The 26311-nt window shown below is 41.0% G+C and overlaps 1 protein-coding gene across 3 annotated transcripts in view; it reads right to left on the bottom strand.

Annotated features, from left to right (window-relative positions):
- The window catches only part of LIN28B (lin-28 homolog B), a gene marked incomplete at both ends in the record, with an annotated part of 83844 nt that extends 63280 nt beyond the window's left edge, over nt 1-20564 (bottom strand). Inside the window, 2 exons of one of the 3 annotated variants that reach the window (XM_084284767.1) lie at nt 15641-15828; nt 20531-20564. In XM_084284767.1, the coding sequence (XP_084140893.1) occupies nt 15641-15828; nt 20531-20564 (222 nt within the window). Of the gene's footprint in view, nt 1-15640; nt 15829-16263; nt 16295-20530 lie in introns of those variants that run through there. The other 2 variants (XM_084284769.1, XM_084284768.1) reach the window with 2 other exon arrangements.
- Between the last annotated feature and the right edge of the window lie 5747 nt (nt 20565-26311).

The raw sequence follows: 26311 nt of genomic DNA, 5'->3' as shown, positions 1-26311 counted from the left end.
TGTATTTCATTTCCAGCAAAACTATTGATGTAAAATACATACATTAGATATACATTGTATGTGAAGTACAGATACATATACGCATGCTCTTATTTTTAAAAGTAAAAAACTATTAGACTAACAATCCCTCAATTTAAAAAAGAAAAAAGTGAAATTATAGTTGTTGCACAGTGAAAAAGAAACACCACATTGAGTCCATGTGAAACGTTGCCCAAGGCCAGACTAAAGCAGAAGACCATTTTTAAGGGGTGAAGTTATAAAAGTTGCTCATTTAAGGTCCTAATCTCGAAACCTTTATTTACAGGAGTAGTTCTTACTTTAAAGAACAAGTGTTTGCGAGATCGGAATCCTGCCATCATTAATCTTTTTGAATGACTTTTTAGCACGGGGGACTGTGTTCTCCTTCAGAGCAAACAAAAGCAGATAGTTCTGCTGGGTATTTTGCAAAGCCTGCCTTTGTGCTGTCATGTTACAACATTCTGGAGCTAAATTAAAGGGAAATTTTAAGCCGCGAGGTGAAACAAACGGAAAGTTCCTTAAAAATGATGGATCTCGGTAAAAACGCACATTTTAAAATTTCGTGTGTTTCTGTAAACGCAACCGCTTCAACGCGAGGAGCTGTTTAGTACTTTATTTCGCATGGTCGTTGAGAGGGAATCTCTACCTGTGTGGCGTGAGGAAATGGCCGCGTTTGTAACCTTTACCATGCCCCCTTTACTAAGTACCCCTCCCTTCCACTCCCAGCCACCGAGGGCCACCACCCTCCTCTGGCTCCTGAAGAGGCCGGGGGAGGAAGGGAGGCGAGCGGCGAGCCGGGGCCGCTCCCCGCGTTACCGGCAGGCCGCCCCCGGTCCCCTTCACCTTCGCCCCCGTGAGTGGCGAAGGGGAAATCACGTGAGGAGAAGAAAAAGCGGCGTTTTCTTCCCTTTCTGCCGCAGGAAGGGGGCAGGGGACCCCCGGCTGCCGGCGGAACAAAGCTGGGCACGGGCCGCACAGCGCCCTGCAGGGCCCGGGGTCGCCATCACGGGGCCCGGCCCGGCGCCGCCATCTTGGTGGGCAGCCCCGCCGCCGCCATGGGCACACCGGGCGGGGGGACGGGGCGGCAGCGGGGCGGCTGGGCTGGGGCTGGGGCCCGGCTCCAGTGCCGGTCCCGGTCCCGGTCCCGGAGCCAGCCTAGCTCCTTCCCCGGTGGCCTCTCAACACGTGTGGTGCCATGGTGCTAGGCGCCGGCGGGAGGAGTGGCAAGCCTTCGGGGAAAAGAAAGAAATGCTCAAGAACGCAGTGTTTGATCGTCAATTCTTTAATTCGCGTTCGCGGGTTGATTTGCGCCGAGGCCGGCCGTAAATTGGTCTTCAGAAGGCGAGGGCAGCGGGCGGGGAGCCGGGGTCCGTCTGCTGAGGGAAGGCGCTGCCCCTCGGCCCGGCCCGGCTGCCAGACAGCGGCACCCATCACCGAGCACAGCCTCAAACACAATAAATACCGCTTCCAGCTCTGCCTCACGTGCTAAATCAGCTTCTTTTTTAAAAAAGGCACTGAAACCGCGTTGAGAGACTATAAAAAAAAAATAAAATCCTGGACTCCTTCACGCCAGTCGCTAGGCTGTTAACTACCAGCCAAGGAAGCGCCAGGCACCGGCCCGGCCCTGCCTGCCCCGGTTTGCTCGGGAGGGCCGCAAAACCCGAGCCATGGGGGAGCAATTCCTCCCCGATCCGCCTCCGGGACCGGGGGTGAGCCGGTACCGGGGTGGGGGGCCGGTACCGAGGCGCCTCCGCGCCGCCCGCCCGGCCCCCGGGGAGCTGCCGCCGGAGGAGGCCTGGCCGGGAGCTGGGCCGCGGGACCTGCTAAAAACGTGAAAAACGGGCAACAAAAGGGCCACGCACGGCCCTGCTTGGCCTAGCTACGTTAATCTGGCCGGATTCCGTGGGCTAAACGTTAAAACCGGCTGTAGGGTCGCGTTGTGTCGGTGAAAGCAAACACGCCACCCCTCCCCCCGGCCTTGGGGTCTGCTTCGCCATTGGCACCAAAAGGAGCAGAAGTGGGGGGCTCATCCCCAGCTGTGCAGCAACTGGCCTGTTCCTTCACATCTTGGGTTTTAGACAGGGTTTTAGACACTGTACCTGGTAATGGTCTGATGTTATTTACAGGTCACAGCGATGATCTCCGATAAAAACAGGAGTAAGAACAACAAAAAACCCTCACTTTTGCAGTGTCTCCATTCATTTAACCTGCAGCCCCTTCATTACCAAAGCAGCAGAGACAAACAACTTCTACGCTGTCAGAAGCAACCTGCACTACCTGAATATTACCAATAAAACATCCATAGTATGAAAAGCCACAGATGACTCTTTGCAAGACGAAAGGATTTCTTCCTCCATCCACACCACTGGCAGCACAGCAGAGAAGTCAATAGCTGACTGGCAAACCTCATCAGCAGAAAAACTGAGGCCCACAATTTTTGGCCCCTTCTAGATTCTCATTGTGTGGATTTGGAATGCACGGATTGAGAAGAGAGCTGACAACTCTAAAGACCACTGTGACAATAAGCATTGGTTTCTGCCATTCCTTTATGCAGCACAACCCAAACTGACCTACACTGTTAAAAATATTTCTTGTAACAGGCACAAACACTGTAAAAGATATATGCTTGCATACAAGCCTCGTTTAAAAGAGATTTTGTATTAATTCACAATGAATATTTTTATTGTTTTTTGCATAGTATCCAAACTCATTTAGCTAATTTCTTAAAGCTTGAATGTACCTTCAGAACAGTGATGTTTTAATAGCAACATTATTACCAGAAATCTCTTTATAAAATTGTTCAGATGATGGAAGTTGAACATTTCTAGATCTGACCAGCAAATTTTGACAATATTGTCAAAATATAATAAATGCCAAAATTTTATAATAATGTAAAGAGTATTTATCAACAAATGATTTTTTAAAGGAGCAAGGATTATTATATTTCATATGCATTTAGCATGCATCCTTGTTTGAAAACATACGTTTAACATTTAATCCATACAGATTAAATGAAAGGAAATAATTTGCATTTTCTGTACCACATCTTACACTATGTAGCAATGATGGGCAAGTATGCCCAGAAGAACAATGTGCTGGCAAGGCATATAATTTCAAATAAATCAGTTTAATTCCAAATTAAAAACCAACTGTTTAACAATTAACCCCTACCCTACCTCTCTACACCCTCAACCCCCCCCAAAAAAAAAAAAAAAACAGGAAAAAGAAGAAAGGAAAAAAAAAAAAAGACATACTAAACTTTCTACTTGCTAACACTAATGTGGAAAAACCCAGACACCTGCATACATTTTTATTCTCTTACATATTGTCAGTAAATAATTATCTTCAAGTTACTCCTCTTTTAGACCTGAAATGCCAGGAATTTCAAACTTGTCCACAAAACGGCAAAGCTCCACTTAAGCTAATCGAGACCCTGGTGAAAGTGAACAAAGGAAGCCACTGGAGTATTTTCTGCCATGTAAGATGTAAATAAAGAGTAGCCACATTTCTCTAAATGTACATGTACAGCTGAATGTGCTACATGAAATTTAGATGAGCATTCATGTAAGTTCATATTTAATACAGTATATTTTTAATAACAGTATATTTTAATACAAATATACAGTATGATATAAACTCATATTAGCTTTGGAGGCATTTTAAAGATTCTGAAGCACTAACAAACATAGTAAAAGCAAATATACTCAATGATAGTTGATATACACACACACACAAAAATTTGTATTTATTTGATCAATCTTTTCTATTCTAAGTATCTAAGCTCTCAAATGAAAACATCATAAAAAATCGTTGACAAAAAATGTTCTTATTGAACTTTCTTGACCATTTTGCCACCGATTTCACCAGGCTTAACACTTAAAGATTCAAATGTTACTGAAATAAAGAGATTAAGTATAGTTAAAACATACCATTAATTTTAAAATGCAATTCAAATAGAAGGAGAAGAAAGCAGAAACTGAACTAAGGCTTACCAGTTCTTAACAATTTATTATGTAGATTATATTCATCAGCCTAAAAACAAATATCCTAAAAACAAAAGCAATTATTTTATGCCAATTACCTCAATGCTCCTCAAGAGAATGCAATATAGTATAAGCACATTTCACGGCACCTACTGTGGTCAAATCTGTTTTAACTCCCTTGTTTTCTAATCAAGGTACGTACTATTAATAAATAATCAGTATTAAATTACATAAAATCTACTTGTAACTGTAAAAACAACATATTGTTTTCTATATAAACGATTTCTGATCCATGTACGAAAAAGCTATTAATATGTAGATCTTAGAATATTTTAAACATTGAGTATACTATCCAACAACAAACACTAGAACAATTAGTCTTTGCAAAAGGACAGTGCTTCAACTGTAGCTATTTTATCAGTCTAATCTTGGTTCATCTACAGTTGTTCTTATGTAAAGATTAATTCTTCCTCAGATGACCATTTATCTGTGCAAAGTTTAGCAATAAAACCACAAAAAACATGGATGGACTATCACTTTCCAGCAAGTCTTTGATAGTTTTCAGCTAAAAAGAAACTACTATTACAAAAGTAAAATGATCTGCCATTAAAAAACTCCACATAATTGCTAAATATAAATAAACTAATGAATAATTATATATAAATAATATAAATAAATTGATGAAGAATGTGAAGATTCTTTGGGAAAAACAATATACCGATTGCATTATTAAAAATAATGAGATTTTACTGCTCAAAGTATACATCAGATTGATTTTTAGAAACATTTGCCGTCTTCCAAAAAAGTTACACAGTCATTAAATGTAAGACATCATATTAAATAGAAAATAAAATGCATTTTTTGTTAGCAAACAGCTTTGTATAAAACCTCTACTGAAGACAACAGATCAAATTTAAGGAACCTTCTCAACCGGAGTGTTTTGAATTTAAATAATTTTAAACATTTTCAAATCTGGTAGAACACATTTTAGATTCTTTAGTAGTCTTTTTAATTCTTAAGGAAAAGGCAGCACCGCTGCTGAGAGAATCATCTGATAGTCTACTTTCTTGGTGCAGATTATCATGTATAGTCCAGGAGAACTAAGCACTCATGCATATATGAGGGAAGATGTAATATTTACTGCTGCATTAAGTGTTAGCAGAAGCATGAGTTAACACAAACAAAAACCTCTTCAAATTAGTCCAAAGATTTTATCTTCAAATGTACTATATTTCTGTCTGAAAGTCTTGAATACGAGTTTCATCTTGAGCAGACCTTTTGAAATCTGTTACTCTCTTACCAGCTACAGTGCAATCCCCCACAATTCTTTCTTCATGCATAGTTCTGGTAAAGTCAATTGAGACACTGGATCTATATAAAGGATCTATATAAAGAAACTCTTGATTTCTGATATTGTTCGTTCATGCATCTGCCTTTAACCCAGATCAATCACCTTACAATTAACGTCTATCTTTAATCATTATCAGTAATTCCTCAAGTCAGTTAAAAACACTTTTAAAAATTTTCTTTTTATTTTTCTGTTTCTATGTTACATTAGCTTCAAAACCAGAACCACACACAATGAACAGGATGTGATGCTGAATGTCCTATTAGTTAAAATTAACGTGCATGCTACAGGCACAGACCTCTGTACAAGGAACACTGTACATATTGCATTCGTAGTCCTCACCTTTTAGGGTTAACTTCTACCCTATATTCCCTATCCATTAAGTAGTTTTGTAACAAAACTTCCAATATGAAATCATTAAACAAACGTGATTTTGATGCATATAAAACATTTATTAAAATTACACACTTTCATTAATTAACACAAAAAACAATGAAACAGACAAACAAAACACACTTGGCACAGCCAAATGAGAATTTAATTGCTGCAGTGGAGAACTATTAAGCATGCTTGTGAAATGGAAACTTTTTGGCTAAATTCATTTACAAATATTTGAGGACCATATTATCCCCCTAAATTTGTAAACAGTTCAGTTCGTTCCCTCCTTTTTCAACAGGGGACTCAGCCTCACACCTCAGCAGGAGGTCTGCGTGTTTGACAGGGGGCCTGGGACAGAAGAAGATTGTGAAGGAGTCTGCACCAAGAGTGCCCATCCTTCTCCTTGTGAACACAGGTATCGTAGTTTTTCCCATACCTACTACTGCATTCTATCAGCCCCTGCAACTAATCAGAGGTCCTGGGCCTCTGATTTTTGGTTGGCCTCAAATTTCTCTGTTTTCCTGAATAGTTGTTCAAGATCACAAGATGCTTTCCATGCAAGAGTGAACTTCATTCCCCTTCAACAGAAGGCGTGCACACATGGCAAGGGCTCTTTTTTCACACTGGGAGCATTTCACATATTTCTGCTACCACCCTTTCCTCCTCTGATGGAATGACGTGGGACTGAGCAACTTTTCAACAGGAAGATTTAAAAAAGTATTATCAGTCCAAGAGCTTTGCATTGAAGAAGCTTTGCAGACCACTGGTCAAGTCAATTTAGCTATGTAAGACATTAAATACTATACATTCACAGTACCAAAGAGCAGCATATCGTGAAAATTATATAAAAATTACAAAACTTTCAAGTTCATGCATACACATCACATTAAGTTGTATAATTTAATTAAGCAGAACTGAACCAAGCCCTAGTTTATTGTACATTTTAGGCGCTATACAAGGATGGCCCTCAAGTTTTGAAGCATGAAAGCAAGTTTAGTGCACTTAAATATACAACAAACCCACAAAAAAATAAAGAGAAAAAAAGAAAGAGCGTAAATGAAATACTTCCCGTAACAATATCCATGTAACAGGCTTAAATCCACTCTATGTTGTCCTGTTTATTGAATGAATTTCACAGGTCAGTGGGACCACTTCACATGAGAAGACTGAGTAGAATTTGGCCCATCAGCATGGTAGTACCCATGAGAGAACAAGGGATGTACTGGCTTGATTACATTAAGAATGAGTTTTTGTCTACTGTTGAAATCATTATTGAATTTCCATTCACCTGACTATAATATTAAATATCTGGGAGAGGCGACAGCAAGCGGTTTGGTAATAATTCTTTGATCTTAACCCAACTTCACCGTCAGCAAATGGCTAATTCTCAAAATGTGCAATCTGTCTGTCTTAAATCAGGTAGTTAATCCATGCAAAGTAGCAATATCCCTCAAATACTGGAAGTAGTTAGTGGAGTGTCCGAAGTCTAAAGAAGCCAGGTTGGGTCTTTTAGATGCATTCTAGATTTTAAAATGTACCTATTTCTTACACTTCCAAAATAACAAGTTTAAGAATATTCAGAAATCACCACACATGGTCAGCAGAGGCTTTTAAAAACCCTGTATTTCCACCACAATTGTATTATTACTAATAGCTCATAAAACCAAACAAGACTTCGATTACTAGCTTGAAAAATGCAGTTGTAAAATGAAATGAAACGTTTTTAATAATTATAGCACAGACACACTACTAAGATATTTTGAAGACACCTGCATTTTGCAAACAACTAAGTTCCTTATTCTAGTCTACTTAAAGAACACAAGGACTATCCTTTTTACCCTGAGCTTCAGCCCAAGGATTATTTTGGTACATGAGTTTATAGAACCATAAACAAAGAAAGTTATAAAACAAATATTAAAAGTAGCCTCATGAGGCACTAAAATAAAAGCAATCTACAACAAAAAAAAAAATCCTCAACACTGCATACCTGTAAATTACTATGAGTAACTAGATGAGACCTCTCTCCGAGAACAGATTATCTTTGTCTGGTAGGAAAGCCACTAGTTGGCTATATTCATGAGAAGTACACACTTACGAGTGTAATTATAACAACATTAGTGTTTCTTAATACAGCATCATAAATTCTGTAGTAGCCATGGAACATCACTCAGATTTTGTAGACAAATTCATACACTCCAAAAATTGATTACACATGCACTCAAATACAGTTGTATCTGATAAATACTAGCCTACGATGCTAACAAAACCAAAACAAACCTTTCAAAAATCCTTCTCCCACCTCCCTCCCTTCTTCCCAAAATGTAATTCTAGCACTAGATTAGACTTCTGGAATAAAAAAAAAACTGATTTTTTTGAATACCAAATTGATAATAGAGCAAGGATATACTACATACTCTCAGAGAATTAACTTTTCAAAGTATTGATAAAGTTAATTTTCAAAGTTATACACATGGGATAATTAGGACACTAATCCTTTCAGAGTATCAATGAATTCATAACTGATTTCACTACAGCTCTTACTTATCTGCTAAAAAGATACACCCAGATTTCTATTTACGTGCCCTATATTCTAATTTTTGTTCTTCAGAAGAAACACATATTTTTTGGCATAATTTGAAGAATCCCCACTTTGTTTTATAATGCTGTTTAAAACCACAATTAAATACATTTCAAAGCCATAGCTTGATTGTAAACAGTAAGAAGAAAAAAAAAAGAGCTGAAGTATGGCTCAAAAACGATTCCTGAAATATTCCGCTTGCAAGGCGAGCTCAGAAGCTTGCACTCCTTCCATTACCCAAGTGTCCCTTTTCTTGAAAGTCAGTAAGACTTGCACTGTCACTACATCTGTTTCATTCACGTTTCTACCATGGTAGCTTCAAACTCTCTTTCCTCCTATATCTTCACCTTAGCCTCACAGCTGCATGACTGCATCCTGGCCACCCTTCTGCAGTGCCAGCACTGCCCACATTTACTTGTGGGGACCGTGTGGTTTCTCAGATGGGACAACTGATGGAACTCAGATGTGGAAAAACAAAATTTCCCCAACTGGGTTCACCGCGCAGCTTCACAAACACTTATGCTAGTCCAACAGCGAGAGTGCTATAAAAGCTCTTGAAGCTTATTTAAGCAGCGGCACTGCTGCCAAATGTAAAACCGTGGCTGCAGGACCCCCACTACGAAGGGTGGCTGTAGGAGGTTCAACCTCCACCTGTTCACCACACTGCTACTGCAAAGACAACTCAGCTGCCTGCAAAGCAGCTGCTGACCTGCTGCACATTACAGCTTTGCATGTTAAGAGAAATCAAAATCAGTGCCAGTTTTCCTTAATACAGCAGACTGTAAAACTTGCAGCAGTTTCCACAGCTGCTCTGCAAGCAGCTGAGCCATCGCTGGGGTGGGGATCTGGAATTCACTCTAGCCACTTCCCAAGGAGTTAACCCTCGTTTTAAGTCAGGACCAGCCAGCATAACCTGAGAAAAACTCTGGACACCAATTACTCCAACTAAATATGCGCAAGCAGAAGCACTTCCCAGCCCCCACACAGAGGTGATGACTGATACTCTGCTAATGTAAAAGCAATTTAAGGATTCACTGCTTTTACCAAGGATAACCAGGAAGCAAAAGCTTCTAGTCCAGGGGGCCAACCATCCCTTAACAAGAGCTAATTATCCGTCATAAAAACTTTGTATCCACAGTGATAACTTTCAGCTGATTTAAAGAAAGGAAAAAACACCCTTACGTACAGGGAATGAAAGACATAAATGAATGAAAGACTGTATATCCTTATTTGAGTTCATTTAAGAAACACCATAAATGGTTTCTAAGATCTTAAATTAAACCTTTAAATTCTCTTTTATATACTTCCATGAAACTTCACAGGCCTGATCTTGCTTCTACTGGCATCAGTAGGGAAAAAACAACAGGCCTTTACTGAAATGGGTTACATAAGGCTAACAGATCAAACAGTATTTAGATGAGAGCATATTTGTACAGCATCTGAAACAAAATTCAGAACGGGCTTAGATGTACTTACAACCCTAATAATCTAGCTGCAAACCAGGACAAGCAATGATAACATTTTTCCCAATTTGACAATTCATTTCCTTTTAGCTTAGGTTCGTATATCTGCTTTGGTATCTTCTGTTTGTGCCCCAGACAAAATATCCTCTTCCTTCCAGTATCCCAACCCCCGTGCACAACTTCCTCAGTCTTGGAGAAAAGGACAGCATGGTCTGGAAGGGTTTGCTCTGTCAAAGAAGGAGACCTCCCTTAAAACAAAATAGTCCCATTGCAGGCTTCTGTCATTAGAGCATTCGTGATTTTTGCTGGTAAACATTTAAACTTGTTCAGCAAAATCCGATCAATACCATTTAGCTTTAATGGGACTTCTCACTTAAATACTACATATATCTACAGATAAAAATGCACTGTAATGTTGGTTTTAGATGTAAATAGATGAAATCTGGAAGGCATTTTCACAGATGGCAATTCCATAACTTAGATACCAGAAGTTTCTTCAGTCAACTGTCTTAAATATTCAAACTCTTAGCGAAGCATTTTGCCATCTGTCTATGCGTCCACAGGTAGGACTTGAAATGTAGGGCTTAGACTACTTAGTAGTTAAAATAAATTTTTAAAATCCCAAACAAGGCTGTTCTGCAGTACACCACAAATCCACAGTCCCCATAATTTAACATCAGCTTTCTCTGTATGCCTCAACACAGCTGCTGAGTGCCAAAGCCTGTCCCCGACCTCCAGCACCATAGACTATGTGCGGTGGGGCTGCCGAGCACTTCAACACCCACGTCTTCAGCACAGGTGTGATCTCTGCCAGATCTCTTATATACATGCTCACTGCAGACACGGTTATTCCACATTCACTTCCTTCCTCAGCTTCCCTGTCTAAATCCTGATAGCCACTTTTGTTTTGATTAGGACTGGGTTTGCCTGGTCCCCAGCAGAAGTCAAGGGAGGCAAGTTTGGAACAACACACGCTGCATGGAGGCTTGTGTACTTCAAACAGGCATTGGTATGTGCCATTTAACAACAAAGAGCAAAGCAATATTGATCTCACTTGCTCACCCAGAACTTCCAGTTCTCCTGAACAACTAAGTAGCTTTTACAGGCTTCTACCATAGCAATGCAAAAATGGAAAAGATGTGCTGAATGAATGAATTCATCCTTGTGAAAGCACAGAATCACGTCACAGCATTAGAAACAGCATTCGATGTGTTATGCCATGCTCAACCTTATCCTAGAAAAAGTAGTATAGCTACAACATTAGGATCTAAAAGACTAGGCACCTGATTCATCATCAAAAAGGATGTTTGGCCAAATTAAAACGAAAAAAAAGAAAAAAAAAGACTTTTCAGGAGTCTAATTTTCCCTTTATTCTTGTGCTTATAATCATACCCCAACAGTCTCAGTAATTTTCCCTCTCTCTTTTGTTCTATGTTATTGCTGCAAGTACCTGTAAGAGCAAAATTTACAATATACAAACTAAAGTGCAGTTCAGAACAGTGCAGGAAAGACTCACTGCAAGAAGAAGCAAAAAGAAAAGGCTCTCTTCTATTGTTATCAGATCTTGCAACAACAGTAACTTGCAGCAACAGTAAAAGTTCAGATGAAAGTGAGAAATTTCAAACCAGCCATGTTCGTTTTAATGAGAAAACAAAATACACCAACTCCTGCACGCTGCTCCTCCCTTCCTTCCTCTCCCCATCTCATAAAAGAGCATCCCAAAGAAGGATCACGTTTTAAGGTCCCAGTTCAGAAATCCTAGATCAATCCCTGAATGCGGTAAGAATTTTGGACTGCAGTCAGGTCCAAGCAAACATCTTCTAATCTGATCAACCCATCTCACACTGAAAAAACATATAACACAGAACATGAAATTATAACCCTTGAAATTCACAAACGTATTTAATCGCATCTATTTACACGGTACCCTTCCCTTCAGTATCACCTTTAACGTATGTGCTTTATGCTTAACAAAGAAAAGTATAGGTTTCTGACATGATCCATGCAAAATATATGCAAAAGAAAGAATCCAGAGCATTTACACTTTACCACCAGCATTCAAAAAACGTAGAGAAGTTGCGTGTACAATTTTGAGCATGCAGTAAGGCAAACATCCTGATTTTATTAAAGCTCAAACTCTTATTAGTTCTTAGCAATGAAAACCTTTTTTTTTCCATGTGCATCACAAGAAATTTTGCTCACTTCACCTCTCCAGTCTGTTTCACCCCTTGTTAGATTTAAGAAAAAAATCAAGAGCTGTTTACACATAACTATGTGCAACATTCACATCATAAAAGAGAATTAATCTATATTACCTATTCCATGCTAACCTATTAAAAATCCAAAATACAATACTGAGCCAAATTAAGTAAGGTGCACAGTCCTTGTATTTAAGAGTTACAAGGGACTGACATTGCTACTTCTTTTTTTTTTTTTTTTTTTTTTTTTTGTGGAAGAAACACTGGACTAGGCACGCTGCTGGATTTGCCATGGGTTGTCTCAAAAACTTGTAATTGTTATACGATACTGAATGACTCCAGTACATGGCAATGACACAACCCATCAGAGTAAAGCAAATAAAAAATAATAAAAGACAGGAGTGTAAATGTATGGGTGTACCTTATTTACGTTACACAAACAGCAGATGCACATATGTAATCACTGACATGTTTCTGCCTGAAATGATGCTTGTAACTCTAGGTACCTCATTACCAGAAGGGTAACAACAACCTAAAGGTAGTTCAGAGTAGATCAATCAAAATGATTAGTGCTGTAGGAAGGACTTAAAAGGGAGAGTTAAAAACTCAATACTGCAGCTGTTACATGAACAGAATTTTCACTGAGTGAAGGAGGGGGCTTAAACACAAGCATTGTCTGCTAAAAATAGATATCAATATAATTGTTTAATTAGTGAAGCACTGACTTTAGAAAAATATGACCACAATCTGCACACAACCAAGGGGAACTCCAAGATGGAAGAAAGAAAAATCATTCACTGCAAGCTTTAAAAACTAGATATAATGAGCTTAAACTATTACAAGAATTTTGACTCCACATTCAAGATGTTTTTGCTCACAGCAAGATCTCATAAACTGAGCATAACCTCACCAAGGAAAGGTAAGATAAGGCAATAAAAATATTGTCGCTAGGTTCAAACCAGCTTTTACCAGACTTGGACCGAGTAAGGTGGAAGCTTCTTTCTTCTACTTAGACCGCCTGATTCCATAAAATGATTTTCGTAGCTACAAACATTGCAGAATGGGTGATCGCACGCAGAAAAGCATGCACACTTAAACGATGAACTCTTTTCAAAGCAGCTTTAAACAGCAATATTTTGTTTCGACAGATTAATAAACTAATGTCTTTGCCTTGAAAGGAACCTTTCACATGACTAAATTTTTCAAACAAATGAGACTAATAAGAATAGGGTCCAATCAAGCAGCCTACTCCGTTGTAGGAGCCGACTGTTAAATATCATTACTGATTTAAAGGCATTTTTATGCTCTGGCTGCTACTGGTACCATCGGTCAGGTAGCCAGCTAACACAAAGCATTCTGTATACCAGTATGAATTATCCAAAACATACTCTGAACCAAAATATATGCTGCTTCTCTCCATTTCTTTAAACAGAAAAATTCTGCTTTGGACTGATGGAAAGAAGATAATGTCAACGTGAAGTTTATGTACATTGCAGGTTTCATCAGGAAGAAGAAAGCAAGAAACATACTTGCTTTGTTCTAGGAGTAATCCATTACGGGATATTAATCAATGCGCTCAGTAAAACATAGCTCTAAGAAACACTCAGAATGACTGAGGTGCACAGTTCCTGTGCAACAAAACGTGCTGGTTTTCAGTGCATTTTACACCACGACATATCTTAGACACCTAAAAATACTGGCAAATTGCAGATTACTGAATTGTTAACAAACACTTCTAAAATTCCCGTCATGTAGAAGGTTCCATCCTTTAGCGGAGGGGGCACAACACAGCAGAAATCCAGATTTACCACAGACTTTCCAAATTTTTTTTCTATGACTACTTTCAATTGTGGCCCACCAAGGTACACCCATACCTTGTCTAATATTACTTAAATGTATCACCTCATCATGCAGTTCAACACCTTTCTATTTCCACAGTTCTAATATCATTGTTTCCAAACGTATCTTTTTATTAATAACGCTGCTGTACTTTAAATGCTTGTTCTCTATTATTTGAGAAGCAACAAGAATAACATGCATTAATGTAAAATTAGATGAAAAAATAGTTTTGTTTTGTTTTTTTAATAAACCATAAAGTAAATTTACAGAACTATAAAGAGCAATGTCGTGACTTAAAAATGTACAAAGAGGGGAAGACGGTGAGGGGAAACGGGAGGACAAACAATCCTATTTCAGTAAGTATTTACTTAATTCAATTCGTAAAGGAAAAAAAAGTAGTAGCAAAGGCGGGTGGCACCTCTATGCCAGTATAAGGCAAGAAGCGTAAGAATTCAATAAATTCACTACTTAATTCCACACTTTGTCTGTAATTCCAAATGCAAACAGCAAATACTGATGGCCAGGCCCTTAGGCATGGGGGATGTTTAACACGCCGAGGTCAGAAATCCATTCCACCACCACAAGGAGCAAGACCACACGCCACAGAAGCGCTGTAAGTTTTAGTCACCTTTATATTAATTCATGAAAAGCACATTGCTCGAAAAAACCTGGTGAAAGCTAGCACAAAATGAAGCCAGGCCACCAAATGGAACAGAAAAACGGGCTCCCTGTGCAGTCATGCAACAACCCTCCCTCCTGCGTTGCAAACGTCATAGAAAATGGACAACTACGTAAAAAGTTAAGATGCCTTTTTGCCTCCCTAACATGGCCCTAGCCAAGCCCAAAATGGTCTCTTCACCTATCAGATGCTGTTCCTCTGTTCCCTGATCGCAGAGGAGAGCGGTGAAATTCAAAACAGCGCTGTTGCAACTGGAGACTAACACAAGGACCAGGGGAGGTCTACACACGCGCCTTCCCCACAAACCACGCTGCAGAACTTGGGAAAAGCTCCCTTCAGCTTACGATTTTACAAGCCGCCTGCATCTGAAACTCCTTCACCTGAAGGCATTCAGATACAGGCTTCCACATTCACAACAGCAACACAGTTCATGCTGGTATGCTTAAAAATAAAAACAATGGCCACGGGCTTCTTCTCCAACAGCCCTACAGAGACCATGCTTTTGGTCTGACTCCTTAATCGTTGCATTTTTTTTTTCTAGGCAGGAATATTTAAAAATCAACCAAACAAACCACACGCGTGTTTCAGTTTATCACCACAGGGACACTCTCAGGCCTGAATTACTGCAAAATAACACTATAATTATGCCTCAATTGCACTAACTAATCTCAAACGAGCTTTTAAAAAACAATTCGAGGTTTACAAGAAAAGTGTTTAAAATGCATTCAAACGTTACCTAAAGGAAAAGATCTTTATTTATCCCTTTCTGACTTTAGTTTCAAGCAGATTCCAAGGAAAAGCGTATCTGCTCCCGACCGGTGGGGTGACAAATTATAAACGTGGTTAAAAAGAAAAATGTAGCATTTAAAAATAAATAAAACACACAGGAAATTTTTTAAATTGAGGAGTAAGAGACGAGGAAACAACATCATCCTTTTGCACAAATCTTCGGCCGCAGAGGCTGTGCTCAATCTAACGATCTTATTTACTCCAATTGTGTGCTGCCAACAAAACAATTACCTAAGGCGACTTTTTAATTACAGATGTACCTAAATGCCTAGGAAAAAACAGGTTACTTCTCTCCACGTGAAACCGGAGCCCCACTGAGCTCAACCAGAAGCAGCAGGCAGAGATGGAAGACAAAAATGGGTCTTACTTGGTGTACAAAGACATCAACTGGAGACTCCAAGGGGCTTCCCTCTCGGTTACTCATGGAGATGAACCCGAATCCCATTCTCACATTGAACCATTTGCAATGGCCGGTTCCGTGCAAAACCTGGGATTCCTCCTCTTCTTCCTGCTCCGGCAACTTCCCGGGCTCCTCTCCACCTTTACTCGCCCCTGCTGAGGAAGAGGGAAAGGCGGGGGGGGATGGGGTGGGGGGGGGGGAGAAAAGAGAGAGAGGGGGGGACAAGATGCAAAGCAGAGTTAAATTCTGGTAACATCCTTTGGCCACTGTGTAAAGGAGTTACTTCCGAGGAAACAGAAGAAAAAAAAAAAAAAAGCGAACACAACGCAATCAAAAACAAACTGCGAAAAGAGCTTTTTTTTTTTTTTTCTCCTAAATTCAAAAATAAACAACTTTCTCCCCAAAACGCGTTAAAAATAATTAAAATAATAATAATAAAATCACCAGAGGTTACGGAGAGGAAACCCCGTGCGCGGAGGCTCTCCCTCTCGCCCTGCACAGGGCAGCAGCCCACGTTTCGCTACATACGTGTATTTTTCCATTTAACTCCATCTTTCAGCCACATTACAGCGCAGAAGGCGATACTTTACTTGAGTATTGCTGCTTTAAGACCGATCCCATAGCTCAAGAGCAACTCGCAGCCAAATTAGTCTCTCGTTGCAGGGCGCAGGAGCGGGGGGCGAGGGGGGGAGGCCGGCTCAGGAGGGGTGGAAGGGAGAGGAGAAGCCAAATTGGGGCGATTGCACAACTGGCTTATTGCACACGCCGCGCGGAAACCACTATTTTGCAACGCGCATCCATCCCTCCTCGGAATAAACTTTCGATTAAAGTTGGGACAGGTGTACCAGCGTTTTCTCATCCCACCACCGCGGCTGCGCTTAATCAAACAGGAACAATTCAAACAATAGCCCCCTGAAAGCTTCTCCAGCCCTGAATCGGAGTGGGCGGTACGGAACAGTTTTGGAGAGCCGTAACAATGGGTTTGCAGCAAGCCCCCTTGCGCGGGCCGATTAAAAAAAAAAAAAAAAAAAAAAAAAAGGGGGGGGGGGAACGGCGAGAGGGGGGAGCCGGGGAGGGGGGAGAAGGGAGGGAGAGGGGGGGAGAGCGAGCGAGGCAGCGAGCGAAAATCAGAGTAAAACAATAGAAAAAAAAAAAAAAAAAGAGAGAATTAACCTTCGGCCATGTTGCCCCACGGGCCCTCTGCTCCAAACTCGTGAGATGAAAACTTTCCCTTTGGCTCGAAGCGGTCTTCTGCATTAACCTAACATCCTGATTTTGAACGATCCCAAATTTCGCTCGCATGGTCTAATGTGCGTTCCCTCTTTGGATTTTCCCCTTTCTCTCGCGCTCGGTTTCTGGCCCCCTGCGCACACGTGACTTTGTCAATTACATGCTTTCTTGCTACTAATTTCGCATCGGATCCTGGAGGGGTTGGCGAGAGGCAGGCGCAGCCAATCGCCATTGCAAGCGGGCTGACACGCCGCGGTAATTTATGAATGAACGCCGAATTTCCAGCGCCTCCTTTCCTTTTTTTTCCCTTACCCCCTTTTTTTTTTTTCCTTTTTTTTTTTTGTCCTCTTTCCCCTTTTTTATGTGTTTTTTTTTTTCTTTCCTCTTTTTCTTTCCCTTTTATTTTTTTCTCTTTCCCCTTTCTCTTCCTTTCCCCCCTCTTTTATTTTTCCTTTCCCTTTTTATTTTTCCTTTCCCATTTTTTTCCTTTCCCTTTTTATTTTTCCTTTCCCTTTTTCTTTTCCTTTCCCCCTTTTTTTTCCTTCCCCTTTTTATTCTTCCTTTTCCTTTTTTTTTTTGCCTTTCCCTTTTTACCCGCTCGCTTCTTCACGCTCCCCACCGCCCCCTCCCAGCCCCCCAACCCCCCTAGCGAGGGCCGCGGGACCCCGCCGCGCGGGCACGCGCGGGGCCAGGTGCGCGCGGACGAGCCGCCCCCACGTGCCCGCGCCCCGGCCGTGCCGTGCCCACCCGTGCGGGCGGGAGCGCGCCGCGGGTGCGCGCTATCACCTCCGCCGGGCCCGGGCCCGGGCCAGGGGCGCGCTTCGGGACATTTCGGGAGGGGGGAGGGGGAGCGGGGCGAGGAATTGCACTTCACAGGTTTCTCCGCCATCTCTTTCCGGGGGAGGGGATGTGATTAATGACTTCCTAAATAAGAGCCCCGGTCTTCGAGCCTAGGGCTGGGGCGAACCTCAGGCGGCGGCGATTGTTCCCCGGGAGCGCGGAGGAGAGGGGGAGGAGGAGGAGGAGGAGGAGGAGGAGGAGGAGGAGGAAGGAGGGGGCGCTACCAGAGAAAAGGATTTGCTAGAGAGGAGGAAGGCGGAAAAAAAAAAAAAAAAAAAAAAAAGCAAGCCGGAGGCAGCAGACAAAGAGAAGACGCGCAGGGCTGCCCGGGCGGTGCTGCCTCGGGGCCGGGCCACCAGCGGGGGGGCCCAGCCCGGCGCGGCCGCCTGGTGCTGCCCGGGGCGCGCCCCCGCGGCACCCGCAGCCCGCCAGCCCCTGCCGTCTTGTGGGAGCGTGGAAAACAAAAACCACCAACCACCTCCAGCACCAATTCAGCGCGCCCCGCTTTATTTTCCGCTCGCTGCCGTCAAGGTGTGAAGGGAGCCGCGAGGCGCTGCGGCTGAGCCGCCCCTGCGCTCCCCACCCACCCGCAGCGCACTTGCTGTGTTCGGGGGGCGGCGCGGCCGGGGAGGGCACCGGGATCCCCCGAAATCCTCCTCCTCGGATCCCCCGAAATCCTCCTCCTCAGCTCCCCCGGGTCCCGTTTGCGCCCTTTGTCCCCGGCCGGCAGCGCCGGGCGCAAGGCACGCCCGGGTGGGCAGCGGCGTGGGCGCAGGAGCGGGCGGGCGAGGGGAGCAGCAGCGCTAAATCCTGGCATTCCTCTGCAGTCCTCAACCGTAAATTTCCTACGGGTTATTTCAACAGAGGAGGTCGACTTCCTATGCTGACCCGCCCGGCAATACACCATTCCTCCGGGCACGGAGCCTCCCTCCCTCCCTCCCTCCCCCCCCTTCGCCTCGGCGATTATTTTACGATATTCAATCAGCAGTAATTGTATAGGCTCGGGTCTTACGGCCGTGACCATTTCTAATAGATAATAAACGCACGAGACGCTAACACGCGTGAAACCCCAGCCGTGAACGCAAAACCGAGGCTACCTGGCGATAAAACTGCGCCCACCGCTTGCTGGGGGCGTGCGGGACGGCACGCTGCCACGGGGCGAGCCCTCGCCGGCACCCCCTCAAAAAGAGGCAGCACATCCTGCTCAACCCCGTTTTCAGAGTCTTCAGGTTGTTTTCAGACGGATTTCTTCCACCAACTTTTGGTGGAAAAACACCTCGGAGGCTCCAATTTTAGTTAAACAGCCACAAACAAGCCGTTTGAGTTCATTACATTTAAAAGAAAGAAAGTCTTTTGTTACCAAGTTTCATTTCAATTAAAATTTATCACGATATTTTCTTCAATGAATAAATGAAAAACTAAGAAAACTGATCGCAAAATTATTTGATTGCAAAAATATTTGTTGCCATGTACTCGCACTGTAAAATAAATGGAGATTTTGTAAAATGGAGGGGGGGATTTACGAAGGGTCTTTACTGAGATTTCCAGGCCTCCAGTATTAGTGGAATTAAGGTTGGGGTCACTGGACTGGTCACTGGTGTCAGATGTTATCGACTCATTCATTTCCTGCAAGGGACATCAGCCTTTCAAGTTTTGTGGAAGGTAGAGAGCTGTTGCCAGCTGGGAACTCTCCGCGAAAAAAAAAAAAAAAAAAAAAAAAGAGAGAGAGAGAGAGAAAGAAAAAAAAATAAAAAAAAAAATAAAGAAAACCAAAGAGCACAAACATCTTACCAAAAATCCCAAAATTCAATCACTAAGAATCAGCCATACATTTTTCCGGGGTGGTAGGTTGGGGGGGAGCAAGAGGATAAAGGGGGAAAATCCTACAGAACAAGCCAGGTCAAGCCAAAACGGGCTGAATGGTAATAGTTCACCTATCGAGAGCTATTTCTATTCTTAAGTTTCGCTAAGTGGACGCTAATTCGGTAAAGACAATGGCACGGGGCTGGATCATTGTCCTTCCAAACGCACAGGAAGAGCTCACTCCAAACTCTGTAACCGAGCGGTGCCGGTTTTCCAATCCGTCACCCTCCCAGCGCTTTTAAAGCCCAGAGCCCGACGTCTTCCGTCCCTCACAACACAACCCAAGCCGGATCCCTCCCCCAGCCCCGGGCACCCCCCGGGCACCCGCCCGCGTGTCCGTGCGCCGAGCTTTACACTGCAAAGCGGAGCTGCGGCTGCAGCCGCGCCTCCCCAGCACACCGCCGGGACAGCCGCCCCACGGCCACCCCTCAGCCGCCGGGCCGCCCGACGGCGCGGCTGCGGGCAGCCCCGGGGGGCGCCTCCCGCTGCTGCCCCTCACCTGGGCAGCGCCCGCCCACCGGCCGCGGCGTAGCCTGAGGCGAAGCGCCCGCCCCGAGCCGCCCCCGCGGGGCACGGCCCCGCCGCCTCCCGGGGCGACGCAGCGCCTCGCCGCGGGCAGCTCCGCGCCCCCGCCCCGCGCATGCGCCGGGGCCGCGGTGAGCCCTCGGTCAGGGCGCGGGGCAGGTACGGGGCGGGGGGCGCCGCCCGCGCACCCCTCACGGGGCTCGTGTGTTCCGCACGACGCTCGGGGTGCAGCCCGAGCTGCCGAGCCCGTGGGGGAAATTAATGGAAATTACTGATTTTTCGCTTTTCCTTCCAGGAAAACGCATCGCGCGGGGCGCGCCGTGAGGCAGCGGGGCGCCAGCGCTGCAGTGCCTCGGTTTCACAAAGTCAGCCGCGCAAGGAGCTGTAGCAGAGACTGACCTGAGCCTGAGGAGACCTTCCTGAATGACCTCATCGTCTGCCGAGGAACCTAAAATCAGAGAGCCGGAGTCAGTGCTGTGTACGCTGTACCCGAGTACCATATTTAATTACCCCTGCTCCAGTTTAACGGCTCATTAAAAGGCCATAAAATGCCAGCGCATTGACTCTGTGAAGTGACCTGTAAACTTATTAACTGTGCCAGACTTACCTAGCTCATCAGAACCACAAAGAGATAACCGAGACATGGCATAAAACCCAGCCGACTCCCTCTCCCCCTCTTCTTTTAAAGCATCCTTAAAAGCATTGTCCTACTATAAAAGCTCTGCAGCTGATGACAGCAGAGGGAAGAGACACAGATTTGCAGGATATTGGAAGGTGTTCTTTTCCTTTATCAATATTTAATCGCAATAGGTAACTTAAGAACTAGCGACTCTTGTCTTTACTACGCTTAAATTGTACAAATTAAGCACTCAGTCATACGCTGTATATGATTTAAAAAGTAGTAAGAATTATTCTTTGGCATTCTTCCATGGTCAAAACTGTAACTCATTGTGAATCTGTGAGTATCAATACAAAAATGCTTTCAATTACATCAGCTATAGAATCGCAGAGCATAATTTGTGATAATGCTACACGCCAAGTCTCCAGGAGAACAAAAGCAATTAGTCATAAAATACAGATGTTTGGCTTTGCTGAAGCTCCATGGAAAGTGTACTTTTGTTCTAGCTAAGAACAGTCTAATTATGTACAAATATCAAATTGTAAAAATATCATGCAGAAAGCGAGTGCCACAGATGGTAAGAAGCATGGAGGAAAAGACCTTATTTTTGAAGTCAGCTTGTTACTTCGGCTATCCAGTTTGTTTAATAAATGAAAGATGAATAGATAGGAGCATGCACAAACTCACCTGCTACAAGCCTGTCCTCGTCACCCTACCTCTGCTACCTTTTGATTAATCCACTTTAACTAAAACCCATCCAAAGCACACATTATCCTCCTGTTTGATGTAAGCCTGAATCTCTTTAAGAAATCTGAGATTTATCTTTTTCCCATTTTAAGAGCATGCCCCGACTGTTATTCTGCCTTTTTTTTTTTCCTTTTTCCTAAAAAAATAGGATATCCCAGTAGGACTTGGCAAAGCCTGAAGATGAATGGTAAGGACAAATGAGAATCAAGTTTCTCTAACTTCCTTTTCCCCTACAGCCAGCTATCCTGAGTCCTTTACAAACACCAGAAGTTGGAAAATGGGATGGCACTATCTTTCCTTTCAGTGCAACAACTGTAGCAAGTGAATTCTGTTCCTCTTCTTCCCTAATAACTAAGTTTTCCACAAGAATTTTGTGGACTTTTGCTTTGTATTGAACCTAACCCTGCTTTTACACCTTCAAGCACTGAAGCCCAATCTCTGTGCCTGCTTCTTTGTTCTGCCAACCTGTGGCTATGTGGCTTTTGTGTCTTTCAGATTTACTTGCATTATTTATGCAACATAATGAAATATGCAAGCATAGAGTAAAGGATCCGTTCTTGGCTTTGACATGTAGTCTGCTTCAGTTTATGAAGGGATTAAAAATAAATATTTAGGGGAGTAGTGTTGGGACTCGGAGGGGTAAAGCACAGTTCTTAAAAACTGTAGCAGAAAACAGCACAAATAAGTTATTCTTGTTTCCAGTATCACTCTTCCAAAATATACGTTAAGCATTGCATATTTGAAAACACTCATAAACATGTGAGTAGAAGGGGGTGTAATTCTTTATTATTATTATTATTATTAAGTAGAAGGGGGCATTTTTTAATGTACATTACAATTTACATTACATTATGTACATGTTACATGTACATATTACATGTACATTACAAATTACAACTACTATAAAGTAGTTGTAATAACTTGCTTCCCAATACGACACACAAAACTTGCCACAAGGGATGTTAGCATAGAAAAGCCTGAACTCATGTTGGAACCAGATAGTTTAAATGGGAAACTGATTGGCATGTATTTTATTTTCAGTACTTTCCTACTGAAAGTCATAAGAAGTCTGTCACACATAAATGGAAGCAAGTTTGGATTATGAAACGACTGATGGTCAACTCTCCTATGCCTCCCTGTACTACACAAAATGGAAAAAAGTATTTTGGTATGTTAGTTCCGAAACTATCTTGGCATTTACATTAACTTTACAACTGCAAATAACAAACAACTATTTAGGAATTATGTACTGGACAGCAAGACATTTTTAGAGAAAAGGTAACTTTGAAAGCAATCCAAACTGCATTCACAGTGTGCAGAAGGATTCTGTGACAACAGGCACAACAAATAATGCAGCTGAACACCATATGGAATTATTGCAGGATAGGAAACACAATGAAAGGAGTTAAAGACAAACTGACAGACAAAAACAGTAGTGCACCTCCACCACATTACAGTTAGCACATTGTACAATTCGACTTACTTATCTAACAACTTACATCGTTTTTGACAATAAGAAGTTTTTGACAACATCTTATTGGTCACTGGAAAATAATAGTAAGTTTATACCTATTTTGCTTTAAAAAATCGATAAGCAGTGTTTTGATTTTCAGATCGTAAACTTACTAGATTAAGCAAGCTTGCTACCTAAAAGATTTAGAAACATAATTGCTTGGATGAAAGTAAAACAAACACTTATTCACATTTAAATAAGTGACACGATTTTCTCAAAAAGTAAGTCAAAATAATTTTTCAGATGTTAAACCTGCTTCTTCTGCAGGCAGTGGTAGCTGGGAGACTAATTTCTTCCATGGAGTAAAGCCACCAGTATTTTTTTTAAGAATGGATACTCTAAGAACTGTCACAGTGCAGAATTTGAGAAAAAAAGAACATCAGTGCTTCATGTTGCAACAACATTATAAAGCGGAAAGGAACAGGGGGAAACATGCCAATGGTAAGGCAGCTCCTTAGTAGAATTCATCAGTAGTGAAGACTTAAAATGATGAATGCTGGAAAATATATCAAAAATTGAAAACCTTTTAATATAGAACCCTAGCATAGAAAGAGCATAAAATAATCTTTATATTTTTATATTCTATTAACATTTTATAATTAATAAACTTTGTTGTCTATCTTTTGAAACAGTCAAAAACAAACAGACAAAAAACTTCAAACTTCATTTAACTTTTAAACTTGTTTTAAGAATATTTACATGTGCGTTTTTTTTTTTTTAATGTACAGTTCTAAATAATGGATTTGCACCTGAGATGTTTTCATAGTTTTAACTCTCCTATTTTTGTTTCATTAAGTAAAATAATTAGAATAGAATGAAAAAAGGTTCTGAAGTTGGACACTTGTGCATCAGTATCCTTACATAATCACAGAAAGAAAAAAAAAAAAACACTCACAATTTCATTTAGTCTAGTCAAAATTTGTTTTCTTCCACACTTCTTTGTCCATTACAGTATTAACAAGTGAATATAAAAGCAAGTGCATGTGAGAATTTCAAGCATCAATGCTGAAACATTTCAAAAGTGCTGATTCAAGAAAATGCATTAAACAATAGCAAATGAAAATCTGGTCTTTCTGTTCTAACTGGACCCTGTTCTGTAACTGCTCTGAAGTGGTAAATATGGTTTGAAGTAAATAAAATCACTTGGTAATAGCTGAGGTATGCTTTACCCAGATATAAGAAGAGGCTAAGCATAGCCTAGTTTTTAAAAAAGGCAGCACACACTTTTTAAGATGAAACATACAGTTATGCAACTTTTAGCTGCCTGTAAGATTGTCATTTGACTACAGTGGGGACAGGAACAGAGAAAGGTAAAATGTGCTGCCAGCACTGTTATGAATCTGATTCTTTTGACCAATACAAAAGGAACAATAAATCACACTGTATCCGATTCAAAGCCAGTGAAACCCTGCCAACTATATAAATAGGATCAAAGTTTTTCTTTAAAACATAATACTATTGTTATATATGGGCAGTATTTTGGCATTAAAAATATTTAGGATTCATTTAGATTAAAACTTTAATACCATATTAAAGCAACACGGTGAACAAGATTATTTTGACTTCAGAATTGAAATTAGATACATGGTTCTCATCTTAAGCATATTTGACTTAGTATAATCTAATTTAATACACTCTGCATTTAGATGTATGTAGGTTAAGCAACTGAATGATTTTTTAAAAAGTGGAATAAGTAACTTTAAACCAATGTTTTGTAAGAGTCAAAGATGACTTAAAAAAAAAAAAAAAGCATGACTATTTAAAAGAATTAACACCTCTTTTTCCTGCTTTGTTTGTATTTGCAGTATTTTGTTCCCTATTTACAGTTACTGTGGGTATTTTGAAATTGTCTCTAATTGATTTACCATGTGTTCTGTATGTTCCTAAGCAAATGAAATTATGAGAAACTACCTTCTGATTTTATTATTTTGTTTTCAGAGTGTTTTTTTTTTTTTTTTTTTTAATATTTAAATCAATTACTTGTTATGGAAAAATCCTTTGGATGCCACAAGTTATAAGTCATAGATAGACCAATATATTTTTCATAGTTTGATCATTAACTTATTTTGTAGTTATTTATGCATGTGAAAAACAACATAATTTCTAAGTTTATAAATAAGTAATAAAATCTGTTTGCAAACAAAACAATACTATATAAGCCCTGCAGATATATACTTTAATGGCCAAATAAAGAAAGACGTGTACACCCACTATGGTAACAAGATGAATTAAATTTTTATTTTTTTAGTTAAAGGAAAAACCTTTCCCATTGTTCCTAGTTACACCATATTGAATGTGTATTGCTCATATTCAGTGTAGAAATATCACATTTTTTATCCAGAATTCTATGTGCTTTTTCTCAATGCAAAACCTTTATTTAACCAGGATTAAAGGTGTTCTATAAAAAAAATGTATAATTTACAACTTTTGTTTAGGTTATAAAAATACACTTGGCAACTAAGAGTTTATCATCCCATCGAAAGTGATTACACTACAACAAGTTTTATTTGAAAAAATATTCTACAGGCTTTTATTTGTTTTTATAATAACTTTAGTATGGTCTCCTCTCAGAGATTTTTTACATTTACCAAGTATTTGTTTTCATGGAATTTCCCCTTAATCTTTGACGTATCCTTTCCCTTGCACATAATCTTTGTTTTATTTTTACATGCCATTAACCTACAAAACATAGAATTTTATTTTTGATCACTTAGTTATTATTTGAGAATGTCAATAGATTTACATATGGATTCTTTTGGCATATTTTTTTCATAATGAGCTAATATTAATATTGACACTTAACAAATAATAAAATGATCAAACCAAAGGATATACAAGTGAAACAATAGATTGGTGTCTATATTTGAAACACCAACATTAATTTTTGGATTAATCATGGATTGTGCAGGGTATACGGTATTTTTCTAATTTTAACTGGAGCTTAGAGTAGTCCTATATATCAAACCTTATAAGTCACTGTTTAAAACAACCAAGCAAATAAAGTAATGCAATGGTCATTTTTTATACATTTTAGTGTAGATAGTTTATTAATTCAAATTAGAAAAAAGAACACAGGAATATCAGTGATATATAACTAAAAAGTCATGATCTCTAAAATCAAAGTTTAAAATCTTTAAAAATTAGTGCATGCATCAGTGAACTTGTGCAAGAGATAGTATCTGAAAGAAAAGTAAAAACTTACTATGCAACACAAAAATACCAGAGAGGATACAAATTTTAACAGTATAATTTGTGGACATTATCACAGGTGTTGCAATATTGCACCTGGTGCAAGTATGTA

This window comes from Netta rufina, assembly GCF_964035555.1.
Source record: "Netta rufina genome assembly, chromosome: 3".
Lineage (NCBI taxonomy): Eukaryota > Metazoa > Chordata > Aves > Anseriformes > Anatidae > Netta > Netta rufina.
This window is presented reverse-complemented; position numbering and strand designations above follow the sequence as displayed.